At 42.0% G+C, this 13,712-nt stretch overlaps 1 protein-coding gene across 1 annotated transcript; it reads left to right on the forward strand.

Moving 5' to 3' along the window:
• Positions 1–4,350: 4,350 nt before the first annotated feature.
• On the forward strand, positions 4,351–6,540 carry LOC131882211 (glycerophosphodiester phosphodiesterase 1-like). The gene is made up of 2 exons (XM_059229291.1): positions 4,351–4,738; positions 4,819–6,540. The coding sequence occupies exon 2, from the start codon at positions 4,973–4,975 to the stop codon at positions 6,080–6,082; it is 1,110 nt and encodes a 369-aa protein (XP_059085274.1). The 5' UTR covers positions 4,351–4,738; positions 4,819–4,972; the 3' UTR covers positions 6,083–6,540.
• The last annotated feature ends 7,172 nt before the right edge of the window (positions 6,541–13,712 follow it).

Consider the following 13,712-nt stretch of genomic DNA (forward strand, 5'->3'; position numbering starts at 1 on the left):
GTGAACGAACCGTGATTCTTGTTTGATTGGTGTTTGTTGTAGGTGTGTACTACACACAACAAAGTAGAAACTCTGAGCATAGAGGAAGCAACTCCTAGAGAGGGCCATGACAGCTAGCTAGGCAGGCGGGCTAGTTTTCAGAACGAGTGAATGCCAGCTGACCGGCTGCTAGGGCATAGGGTGTAGTTTCTGATTGCAGAGGCGCTGCTTTCCATCAGCTAGAGTGGTACTGTCCATTGGTTACCGATTCAGCTGCAGTAAAAAAACACAACAAACTCGATTTTTACTCCTCTATGTAACTTCTTCTATGCTCTGAGGTTGGGAGAGAAAAGAATGTGAGTGAGCGACACCGAACGAAAGCTGCCGCGTCCTGGAATCTCTCAACCCTACGTGACAACGTGAGAAATGAGCCAGATAGAATTGGGCAGAAAGATAAACAATTAAAATCGGATATAAGAGCATCGGATATAAGAGAAAATCAGTTAAAAGAGCAGGATTGTGAATCCCCGAATCAAATCATATAGTAAAGTATAGCAAAGTAGCATCCGATATAAGAGCACAAAATTTTGTGCCACGTCGGATATAAGAGCAGAATTGAAGGCGGCAAAATATTTCTTTTTATTTCACGTGCTCCACAATGAAGTTTTCGATGACACTAGTTCAGCCATTTCATAAAAGCAAGTTTTCAGCCGCTTTCTCATAAAAACAGTCATACAAAATGGCTTCTGCCAAGAGAACCACTTTTTCCATCAAGGAGAAGCAAAAGCTTCTTGCCAATTTTGACAAGCTGTCCAAGATATGCATGACCAAAGATGCCACATAGTTAGGAGTCGAATGTGCTACCTTTAAAAAACTCTTGGTTTTTTTCAAACTTCATAGCCAGTATGTAAATCTGTGACAAATTAACTACGTATTAGGTGCGTAAACATACAGCCAACACACTGCCCTCCTTGCATTTTTAATTCATTTTTCTCGACTTTTATGGTTGCATTTAGTTTGGCCCATAAAACTACATCAAATGATAGCTTAAAAATATGTTTCCTGTCATCAGTTTTGCCTCTGGAGCCGCGGAACTGGAGCATCTGATATAAGAGCACATCAAATATAAGAGCAGAAATTCACGGCCCCAAAGCTGCTCTTATATCCAATTTTCACTGTAATAAAGTGGTTCATGTTAATCATCACACCAAAAAGCAGCTATGGTAGACCCAGAAAAATAATGACATACCAGAAGTGTAAAGTCGTAGCACATGCAAATCTGCCCACAATAGAGTGGTCATGTCGCTCCAAAGTGGTACAGCCACAAATCAAAAGAATTAAAAGGTACAAAATAAATATATCTTTTTTTATCATTTTACACACAGAAGACATAGCAAGATTGCATGTCCTAAGAATATGTAGTTGTTGTTATGTACTGTTTATGTATAATGCATTAAAACCTCAATCAATTGGTTTGTAAGCTATTTTCAAATGTTATACTTTGGTAAATTATAACCTCTGCATCAGCCAATGCTCCTCTCAAACAAGAAGAGCCCTCTCGAAGAGCCAAATTCGATGTTTGTGACTTTAGCTGTCTACAACAGAATTTGGACAGGAGTCAGGTGTGTGGTGACCAATAAAATAAGCAATAAAAAAATTAAACTATCACCATAAAATTCGCAATGACTATAATCTGGACATCCCTTGCAGTCAGTCGAAGTTAAGGTTATGTTGACTTAGTTTTTCAAAATTTTACAGACTGTAAGGCAGAATACAAGATCATTGTGAAAGTGTTCTTTGCTATCATATCGCTTTTTTGAGTAATCGTGTACTGGATATTTTGTAGACAACTAAAGTCATAAGCACCCCAAAGTTTTGGTTTAATGTTTTCCTAGTTGTGTGTGGTCCAACATTTTTTGCTCCACTGTTTGGTTTGTTTGTGTTTCCTCGTGTGGAGGGGTCAAATAAACAGTTTGCGATTTTGGGAAAAAATATTTTTTTAGTGTATAAAACTCAGACAAAATGTGTTCCGAAAACATAAAAATAAGTGATAAAAAGGTAAAAAAAAATGATTATAATTTCAGTATGACGGTGCTTTGTAATGGCAAGAATTGATTGATTCATATTTTTCACAATCTTCTGGCGCTTTGGGCTCAGAAATACAGTCTTGCCTTTACATCACTGAAAATTGAATTTTTTTCTAGGCACGTATCTATGACTTTTAAGTGAAAATCATATGCATCCTGAAATGCATGAAAAGCATCCTGAAATCATAGTCCAGGACTATGTTGATTAATGGTCTCTAAAATCAATACCATCATTGTCTGAGAATCTACAGCCATTAGGAATGATCTTTAAGGGTTAGGTGATTCCATTTTTTACTTACCGCTGGGAGATAAAATAGTGCCACAGGGCCGTTCATGCACTTTTAGGCAGCTTGGACTATCTTGTGCCGTTACATATATTTTTTTCATTTTTAGCACGACCATGGCCTTAATTATGATTGTCACAGTTTAGAATCAAAGAATAAACTCTTTGGCACACATTTCATTCAAAAAATATCAATCACCATGAGCCAAATATCTGCATTTTAACTTTACGTCGTTAAATCTACTGGCCGGCTCCCCTGTGGCTTGCACTATCGCAACGGCTTTTGTCCATTTGAAGACTGACTCCTGTAATCCCAGATCTTTACTCTCAGTAAAAATACTCCACCTTGTTCACCTAGCCCTTGATTGTTAATGTTTCTTGCCATTTTTTTGTTCAGTATTGCTGATCGAAACTAAGTTGAGCTGTTTTTTTTTTGTTTTTCTCAAGTTACTCACGTGAAATCAGTAACAAAAACTCAACCTTTTTCTCCCATCCCTGGATTATCAATGTTTTTAGCACCAACAGGTTGTCGCTTATTATAAATTAGAAAAACAATATTTTTGACGCTTGATAGTTTTAGTATGGATTCAGGTAACAGGGTCATTAATGATAGATTCAAAGATTACAGCTCGCTCTTTATTGTAAAATTGTTTAGTTACCTCTCAGCATATTCTTGTGGTGCCATCTAGCTCATGAAAGGTCTGGTACCCTCTAACATCCTCAATTAGTTTAGTCTTAAAATATTGGACCGTCAACAGCTTAATATTTGTCAAACTTTTGAGCCACGCCCCGCTGGACAGGAGGGATGCGGACCTAATTGATAAAGGCATTACGATTGCTACACGAGTACGTTTGAAATGAAAATCTGCGGGGTAATGCGGAGGGCATTGGCCACATTCACCATCATAGTCCAATGTGGGGAGTTTTGCGGAAATGTCCAAAACGTCGGCCTCCGACAAGTTGGTCTAGCTTGGATGCACCAAAATTGAATGATCACATTATCCGTTACCGAGGGTAACGCCCAGCCTTCAGCGCAAATATGATTCCGTCGATGTGCCGAACCCAGAGTTTTTTTAAAGATTAAAAAAGAATCATATTTGGGCAACATCACATTTCCATCAGCAGTAAACGGGATGGTCGAGGATGGTCGAGAATGGGCTGTGGTGAGAACCATAGCTTTTTGGGAATATCTAAAAACGAACGATACTGGCTTCAATCTAGGTTTGAGAAAATAGCCCAGTGGTAGTTTTGATGGCGAGTTCCATCAACCATCTTGTAAATGAACCACCCATTTCGGCCCAGAAACGGTTTTACGTCAGAGATTGACTCGACTTGCACATTTCCGTTGACATTTTTTTTTTCTTGGCCTCATCAGCGGTCTCTTTCGTTTCTTTCATCTTTTGGTGCCGGAGTATTCTGTGTTCACGACATTTCACATTCGAGTGTTACTTCATTCTGATTGTTGGGCTGTCTCCAATGAGTCAGATCCATCCATCGAAGGGCCAAATTAAGAATCAGATTCGTACCCGCGATCAGTTAAATCATCGGAGAATGACTGTTATGCAAGGAAGCCAGGCCCACAAATGACACGCCCTCGTCCGATCTCTCTAATAGAGCAGGATCGGCGGGGAATCCCCAGCACGTTTGATCATCGCGATCAAAAAATGCTAACCATCCGTGTTTGAATCACGGTTTATTTTAATCCCCTTCCCCATCTTGACCGGGTTGGACAAGCTCGCGAGCCTGCTGAAATCATTTCGATAGTTAGACTCCTGGGTAACCGCTCTCAAGGACCTGATAATCTTTTTCATCGGAACTCATGTCTCATGCCTTCATGCCTTGGGCCGTTCTCATCAGCATGTGAAGTTGATTGGCATGCATGTACGTACGTGCGTACGTACGTATGAAATAAATGATTTGAGTCTTAGCGCTATTTTCGCCACTTCCGATTGGCGGAATTGTAAGAAAGGCCCCTCTCTCCTGGCCCGTTTTCCCGTGTGTTGTATTTGCCTCCTTCTTCCTCTCACGCACTCCGTGACTCGGAAGGAGTGTTGGCCCCGTTGTCCCCAACGGGCCTCCGCTCGCTCGTTCGCTCGGTCGCTCTCTCGCTCTCTGCCTCCCATCTCCTCACAGTGAGGGAGGCTCAAGCACTGGGCTGAAGACGAGGAATACTCCGGACCGGCCTTTAGAGGGCCGTCTGACCGAGTTCTGACTCGCTCAATCCGCGCTGCTCTCGCTCGCTTCGAAGAATGACACCCGGGACTGCACACAGCCACCCTCCATCCCCACACCACAGATCCCCACACCCACCCACCCACTGGCGGCACGAAAGAACAATTCAATCAGTGAACAACCCGCTCGCTCTAAATCCCCTCTCCGTGTCAGACAGGTAAAAACGAAGCCCAAAGCCGACAATCGACCATCGTTAATCCACGCACTTCCTTCAAGTCATTGATCGTGTTCTTACAGGAAAGGGCGTGTCCAACTAGCCGGGTAACAGCCAGTCAACCAACCAGCCACTCCTCCTCCTTCGGTGTGAATCGGACCCACCATTATGCGGAGGGATTGAAGGGTAGATGGTCAAAGGGTGATTTTGTCCCATTGGTCCCATTGGATACTGGAAATGATGTTGGCTTTGTATTTGCGCTCGTGTCTGCTCGCCTGGGCCAGCCTCTACCTCGGATTAGCTTTCCTCGGCGGGTTGACCCATGTCTGGGTGCATGCCATGGGCGTGGGCGCCCTCCTTTGTCTTCTGTCCTATTTTCGCCTTCCACCCCCTGATCCCGAAAGTAGTCATGCGCTCTTGGGACTGGATCCTCGCAATCTGGACGGATCACCCGCTAAAGCGGCTGGCGCTCGACTCGGCCTAGGTGTCATCGCTCACCGTGCGGCCGGCGAAGACGCGCCGGAAAATAGCCTCAGTGCTGTGCGGCTAGCGGCCGAAAAAGGGGCCCGGTGCATTGAATTCGATGTGGCCTTCACGGCCGACGGTCAAGCTGTGGTCTTGCACGACGATACCGTCGATCGCACCACGGATGGTCGTGGGCCCATTCAGAACATGACTTGGGAGGAGGCTCAACGTTTGGACGTGGCCGCTCACCATGTGTTGAAAGAGGCGTTCTCGCCCGAACGCCTGCCCAGCGTGGATGCTTTCGTGAGTGAGTGTCTTGCTTTAAACTTGAAGATGATCATGGACCTCAAGAGCTATCGGGAGCCGGAGAAGACGGCCCGCTTTGCCATCGAGCTGTTTCAGCGTTTCCCCGGCCTATATTCTCGAATGCTCGTTTCGTCGTTCTTTCCCCATTTGATCTATTTGATCCGGCGGCAAGATCCCAAAATCGTGGGTTGCTTGGCCTGGCGACCGGGCTTTCTAGCATATCAGCACTACGGTCCGCCTCTGAATGGACCTCGTTTTGATTCGCCTTTGCAGCACTATTTGGCCCGTGCCGGGGATGTGGTACTTCAATGGAGCGTCCACGAGTTTCTGTGGTATTTCTTGGGTCTCTCAGCCGTGGCCATAGAGAAGAATGTGCTCACGCCCGAATACGTGCAGCTCTGGCGCGAACGCGGCGTTCGCATCTTGGCTTGGACCGTGAATAACTCATTGCAAAAGTATTATCTGGAGAATTATCTCCGAGTCACTATCATGTCTGACAGCTTGGACCGAATTCCCATTGAGGAGTACATCCAAACCACCCAACCCGATCATGAAAGGAGCCCAGATTCACAGTAAGAACCTGGACTGGTTAGCGTGAGTCCGCGGCCGTTCGTCCGTCCTGACCCAAGATCACGGATTGACAGCCCGTGATGAATCCAGATCATGGGTGATTGACGGCAAGAATCATAATAATCGACTGTGAATATCGACCAGACACTTTCTGGATGTGTAGCTAGGCCAATTCCGCCAAAGAAGACAAGACCTCTTTATGTTTCGTTGTTTTGTACTTAAAACATTCCTGATACGATGTCCATGTTGTTATTGGTTATTTTGTTACTTTTTTCGGAATTCAGTGTGTAACTCTATCCGTACTTCCACTATATCTTACTTTTTATATGGCTCGAATGATAAGAGGCAAAAGACGTTTCATAATTTTTTCATACCCTGTCATTGAGAAAATATTTGCTCTTTCCAGAAATCGCATTGGAAATTGACCCATCAATTGTGGTTGACACTAAACGTTCGAAAGATAATTCTTCATTTCGTTTTTCATCTCCTAATATCGTCGTACCTAGACCAAAACTAATCAATGAAAGAACTTCATCCTAGGTGCAATCATCGAGGTTGAAATTCAGAAGAACTGAGCAAAATTAAATCAGGGTCGATTTGGTCGACAATCTTTAGGTGCATGTTCTCTGCTGTTCAGGAAGATCTTTTTTTTTCGTTCTAAATTAGCTTGATCGCTTTATTGCACCACTTTTGACGTAAGTACTTTGGCAAGTTTTTTAGCATTAAGGAGAAGATTTCGATCCGGGCAGTCGTGCAAGATGGCGAAAACTGAGTTTGGCTTGTGACTTTATTTCCTTACGAGAAGAAATCATCAACGAATGCCGCCATAGGTACGCAAAGGTTTAGAATGCGAAACGAGTGACGATTGATATGCATGAGCTACATGAATTGTCTTGTTATTCGTTGGGGACCTGCTTCAGGTCGCCTGTACCATGCACTTTCATTCGAGTGAGAGCTGAGAGGTAAGCGGTCCTTTAAGCCGATGCCCAATAGCGAGGGCCGATAAAAATGTTTTGTCATAAAGTTGCACAAAAGTCATTTGAATTGCAGAAAAATGTCTAAAAAGTAACAAACATGTCGTAATAAAGTCAACCACCAGTTCTAGAGGGCTGTAATTTACAAAGTCAAATGATTTTTCGTAATGGGTAAGTAACACAATTCGTATGAAAAGACTGCCTCATACTGAAAGAAACTTTTTCACATCCTTTTAGAGTATCTCTAAAATTATATAATTCCGTGATTCCTTGCAAGTTCCTTCCCTTCATTTTGACATCTTTTCCAAAGAATGCAATGCTGGTATTATTGAATAGCCAAAGGCATGTCTTTCGTTTTTCTATGACCTTAGAAAAAGAGAGTGTCTTTGGGAGGTTTTACACGAGGATGGAAAATCGAGATTGAATCCGGCTTGTGGATGGCAGTCGGATTAGTGCTGGGGCGAGTCCAGACTCGAGTGCCAGTCCTTTCTAAAAGACTGAAGTCCGGATTTGTGAAGAAAAAAATCCATTCCTTGGTTTAAATTTCGCAATATGAGTCTGTTTGTTCGACTTGAGTACAGCAAAAGACTCGAGTCCGTTGCCAAACTCGCCCCAGCACTACTCCAACTTCAATCCTCAAACAGGATTCAATCTCGGTTTTCCATCCCAGTGTAAAGCCACCGTTAGATCCTCACACAAATGATGACATTGATTTTGAAAACCATTTACTTAATTTATTTTTTCCTCCACTGTGATTTCAGGACGCTTCAAAATTAGAGTTGTAGGTATGAAGCCGCTTTGAAATTTAATTTTCATTAATTTAAAGGTAAGATGGATGATATTTATCAACCCAAGTAGTAGTAACTTCATAAAAAAATAATTAAGCAATTTCCGGAACGTTAAAGCACCAAAATACTTGAACAGCTTAAGTACCCAAGGTACTGCAACTTTTTCACCTTGTTATAACCTATTTTCGCGTTTTCGTTTCTTATTTTGACTGATTTTCAAAACCTAACAGCACACTATTTTAATGATAATCACAAACTGCAATCCTTTTTGTCAAGGTTACTTGGACTCTAATCTTGCTCTGACACAAAGCGGGAAACCCATTCACCATCCATTGTTCTAGAGGCCCGTGGAACGACACAGCTCGAGCTGTCTTCGGTTGTGTTTTATATCATCCATAAATTTAGCAATCAAGATAATGCGAGTGTCACATGAAATTAAGGCATTGTCATAAATTGTTGAAAAGTCGAAAATTTTCTACAATAAAAAAAAAATATACTTAGAAAAGGGTAAATTGCAAAAAGGTCAAGATCGGAAAAAGTAATAGATATTGCGAGATATAAAAATCATCAAAGCTTTTCGCAAAACTGCAAATTAGCGCACAAAATAAAAGTCGTCAAACGATCATTATAGACTGTGTACGTTCCATTGATTTGCAAACGCTTTATTTTGCGCTTATTCTTGTGAAGGAAATCTCAACAAGTAAGCTTTGGTAACCAGAACGTGCCTTACTTATCTCTCTTCCTAATTTCCTGTTTTTTTGCAAAGTGTACAAAACACTTGCATATTTCAGATTTTTTGCATTTTCAAATTTTGCAATGTTATCAGCAATATCTATTGGTATCCTGCAATTTCATAAACAATGTTAGCCATTTCAGCAAAACATACTTCAAATAATACATTTTTCTCCTATATAAAATGAAAATTTTATCGTTAAGAAAAGGTTTCTAATATTTACACGCTCTCATAATCATTATGGTGAGGTTGAACTCAGTTTCATGATGGAAAATATAAGATGAACAAGGTGCTAGATTTGCCACGGACTCCTAGAGATGTGGACCGCGAACGGACGGCAAAATTTCGTGTCTCCTAAACCGTTGACTTTATTCCAAATAAACACTTCATGCGTCCACATGATCTTGCTGAATTGATGAACTTGGCCAAATTTAAGCCCAAAAATATGCGTAGAAAAGTCAAAAAAAGACAAAAGACAAAAGACAAAAAAAGACAAAAGTATGTCCAAAGTTAGGTAATAAACACTACATGAAATTCGAATTTTCGGCGTGCTCCTGGTCAGATTCATGAGCTTTTGACAACATAACTTGGACACAAACCACTTAACCAATAAATAATAAAAAATGACCTGCCTTTAATTGAAGAGATCTAATTTTCTAATTTTATTCCTTTAATTCGAAAGGTTGCCAAGAGCAGGCCGATTTGGCGGGAAGCTAGTTCACAGTCCATTTTTCTTTAAATACGTGGGTTAGCCAAACAGTCTAATGGGAAGCATTAAAGGGGCAAAAAAATCTCCTCAGGTGTTGAAGGCTGAAGTTCAGATGCCAGAACTCACCTTTCAAGGAGCTAATGTAGCTGAAAGGTTTGAGACGCAACTAGGCACGAAGCGTGTTCCCACGTACAGCTGGTTCCAACCCCGATGTCTGAAGCTAGAATGACAGAGCTTTCCTTTTCATTAATTGCACATTGCTTGATATGAAGGTAAATTAGACCCTTAGCGCCCTTTTGAACTTGTTTGAACCTATATTTTGGCAAGTTCGTTTACATGTTTTTGTGCGAATTCAGGGTTTTTTTAATGTAAGTTTTCTGTTAATAAATGCCCTAAGTTTTGGCCACGGTATTATTAAACAATAAGCTTGAAAAGTGTGACATAAGCTAAATATATGGACAATGAAGTCTTGCATATTCCCTAATTTTATTCAAGAGTATCCTAAGATTGGCATACGCAAAATCCATCGGGTTTTATGGAAGAATGAACCGCATTTGGACCAGGAAAGTGAAATTGGTAATTGGTATATCGAACTCAATTAAGTACATTCTTTTTAAAAAAAAAAAATGTATTTCTTGCGAGAAGCATGCCTCATTGGATATATGTAAAGTAAGTGATACATGAATGTCAATTCAACTAGAGTCGCGCATGGCGATTTGGGGCCCATTTTGGGTTCAAGGGTTCATTCTTTTTTAAAGATACACATGGTTTAACTCCAATAAGACTCGTCCCAGATCGCTTTGACTTTGACTTTGAATTTTGAATATAGGTTTAATCATATGACTGGACCAAATGCCCTCAAAAACAGCTCACAGCATAACAGGACTCAGAATAAGTGAGCTAGCCCCGTTCCGGCAAAATTGCACAAGAGTACATTCATTCCACATACAATTAAATCGTTGTTGGCACATCTTATTCGTAGGAATTTGCCAACAGATGTTGGCCTATAAAGTGCAAACATAGGTAAAGATATAGCATGAAAGAAACCAGGGCGCTGCGTGAAGAACAGGCTCACCCAGTAGTTGAGAAGTCGACTGATTTGACCAATATAGAGCTTGAAGTAGTATCTCCCCTTGAAAAAGAGCAGGAAAAGACAGTTATAGAGAAAACAGTCTGAGTCTGTCCTGTTTATCGAAAGGAGCCTTGTCCTGATGAAGGAAAAGGCTGTAAGTTTGACCAACCTAAATGGTGTCAAAAGCTTCTCAAGTTCGGCCTTGAGAAGTACAATGGGAAGAAGGGATGTTCAAAGGTAGATTGTCCTTTTTTCCACCCGTACATGTGCCATCAGTCCATGAGGCTTAAGAGGTGTTTTACTGTACGGTGTAACTCGGTCCACGTAGAAGGGGCACAAAGAAAGGCGAGAAATAGGATAGCTCAGTTTCGTAGTGTTAGAGCTGACCCTGTTCCTAAACCTAATCCCACCCCACCCCCCTTCCTTAACCCATTTAACTTCTTCCCACCCTCTCTCCCAATTCCCTCCTCTTCCTTCAAATACTTAAACCACCCCTATTCCTATAAACACTCTCCTCCCTAATATTCCTTGCCCCACCCCTATTCCTATAAACACTCTCCTCCCTAATATTCCTTGCCCCACCCCTATTCCCAAAATTCGTTCCTGTTCTAATGTAGATGCCCAACCCAGTCCTCAAACCCAACCATCCCCATTAGCTCATTCTTTGCCTCCAGTAGAACGTAGCTTTGTTGATAAGCGGGTTTTTTTACGGTTGGAGAGGATGGTCCAAGATCTTGTGAACTTGGTCCGTCAAAAGAGAGGCCCGTAAAGGGGCTATATTTGAACGTGCATTGTCTGATTTCTAAAAAAGACAGCACAAAAGTTAAGATCTTAGAAGAACTGGTTGTTGAGAGAGACATTTCATTCATCTCTATAACAGAAATCTGGCTTCGGCCAGGGGTCTTAGATGAAGAAATAACAATAGTTGGTTTCAACTTAGTTCGTTGTGATAGAAAACGCCCTGATAATCCCATATTCCCACATGGGGGTGTATGCCTATAGGTTAGGAATGGTATGCACATTAGGGACTTTAATTTTCCGGCTAGCGTTGTAGAGAAGGAGGCTAGTATATTCCCATTTCAAAATTGACATCTCAGTCGTTCGAAAAGCTGGAGGAGTTTGCGATCTTGCGCAATTTCTCCCAGCACGTTGGTGTAGCCACTAGAGAGAATAGCGTTCTCGAATTGGTCTTTTCCAATGACCCTGATCTGATCCAGTATGTCCATGTGACGCCTACTAATCTGTCAGATCATCATGTTCTTGAGATAGGGTCGACCATTACTCAAAAGCCGGCGTGCTCTAGAGTAAGACCGGTCAAAAAGGTTGGTCCGGCTAAGTTCAAGTTCAAAGATGAACATTGGCCTTTGATTATAGAAAGATTAGAAGAGCTTGACCTGATTTCAATTCTGAAACAGGAATCGTCCATAGATGCAGCCATTGATAAGTTAGTTTCAGTTTTTAAGGAAGTTTGCTCCAGTTTAGCAATCTCTGAATGTGTTCCGAAAGGTGGTACACGGACAAAAATTCCAAAATATAGGAAGACTTTGTTCAAAAAGAGTTGCAAACTAGCAAAAAGGCTGAAGAGCACTTCGAATCCAGTAATTGTGGCTAGTCTCCAAAAAAAGTTGGACGTAGTTCAGGGTAAGATTAAGGCCTCCATCGAATATGACCAGTTACAAACTGAGAGTAAGGTGGTTCAGGAGGTCAGGTCGAATCCGAAGGCATTTTTCTCTTATGCGAACTCTAAGAGAAAAATGAAACACTCTGTTGGGCCTTTTGAGGTTGATGGGGCAGCCATTAGCAATGTAGAGACTATGGCTAACATGCTTGGAGATCAGTTCTCTAGTGTGTTTTCAACCCCACTGAGTTCGGAAGCAACAGCTCATTGCTCTGAAGATGAGTCTGTTGAGATTGACATGGTTAGTCAAGCTGAGCGTTTAGATGATCTTGTAGTCACAGATCAAGATGCTTTAGAGGCCATAAGGGACTTGAGGCTTTCCAGCTCTCCTGGTCCTGATGGTGTGACATCTCAGTTTCTGATGAGATGCTCACTGGTTCTCGCTCCTGTTTTCTCGTACTTGATGCGCTGCATCTTGGATCAGGGCAAGTTTCCATCTTCACTAAAGTTAGCTCATGTTGTTCCAATTTTTAAAGGGGGAGATAAGTCGCTCCCCAGTAATTACAGGCCGATTTCTCTCACTTCGAATATTGCGAAGGTGTTTGAGAAGATCATGAAGTTCAAACTTGTTGAATTTCTTGATATTCATGAAGTCCTTCCTCCTAGCCAGCATGGGTTCCGAGCACATTTTAGCACGGTTACCCAACTGATTGAACATATTGAGCGGGTTATTGAGGGACTAGAGAGTCATGAATCAGTTGATGTAGTTTATCTCGACTTTGCCAAGGCCTTTGACAAGGTAGATCATGGGCTTTTAGTTAACAGGCTCCATGAAATTGGGATCCAAGGCAGGGTTCTCAATTGGTTAAAAAGTTTCATTTCTGGTAGGAAGCAATTGGTTAAGGTTGAGGGATCCCTTAGTGACATACATGATGTCAAGTCAGGTGTTCCCCAGGGTTCGATCTTAGGGCCCCTCTTGTTTATAATATTCGTTGCCCCGCTTCAAAAGCTTAGTATCACTGCCAGTCTCTCTTCTTATGCTGACGATACAAAGTTAGTTTCTGGTAGGAATGGCCAAGATTCCAGTAGCCTTGCAAAGGACTTAAATCGAATCTACTCTTGGGTAACTGAGAGTAATATGGCCCTGAACGGAATGAAATTCCGCTCAATGACATTTGGGTCAACTCCTTTAAATACTCCACTCGTAGATAATGGAGGTAAAGATATTGAGCAGGTCTCATCTATGAAAGATCTAGGTGTAGTCCTCCAAAATAATGGAAAGTTCGATGAGCATATCCAGCTGAAGGTGGGTAAGGCTTTTCAAATGTGTGGTTGGATATATCGCACGTTTAAGTCCAGAGATAGCATCACGATGCTAACTCTGTACAAGTCGATTGTCCAGCCACATCTTGAATACGCCTCACCCATTTGGGCTCCAATGAGTTCAGCAGGTTTGCAAAAGGTCGAGCAAGTCCAAAGATGTTTCACTAGGAACATCACAGGAATGAGAGAGCTCTCGTATTGGGAAAGGTTAGAACGGTTGGGATTGTACAGTACTCAGAGAAGGTACGAAAGGTATCTGATATTGTACGTTTTCAAAAGTATCCATGAGCTTTGTCCCAACCCAGGGTTTAGGGTCAATTCTAGTGACCGTAGAGGCTTAATGTGCGTTTTGAGAGCACCTTCAAGCCCTCGAGAATCCAGGCTAGTTCGAACAATGAAGTCCACATCTCTTCTTTCTC

Source organism: Tigriopus californicus, chromosome 6 (assembly GCF_007210705.1).
Source record: "Tigriopus californicus strain San Diego chromosome 6, Tcal_SD_v2.1, whole genome shotgun sequence".
Classification (NCBI taxonomy): domain Eukaryota; kingdom Metazoa; phylum Arthropoda; class Copepoda; order Harpacticoida; family Harpacticidae; genus Tigriopus; species Tigriopus californicus.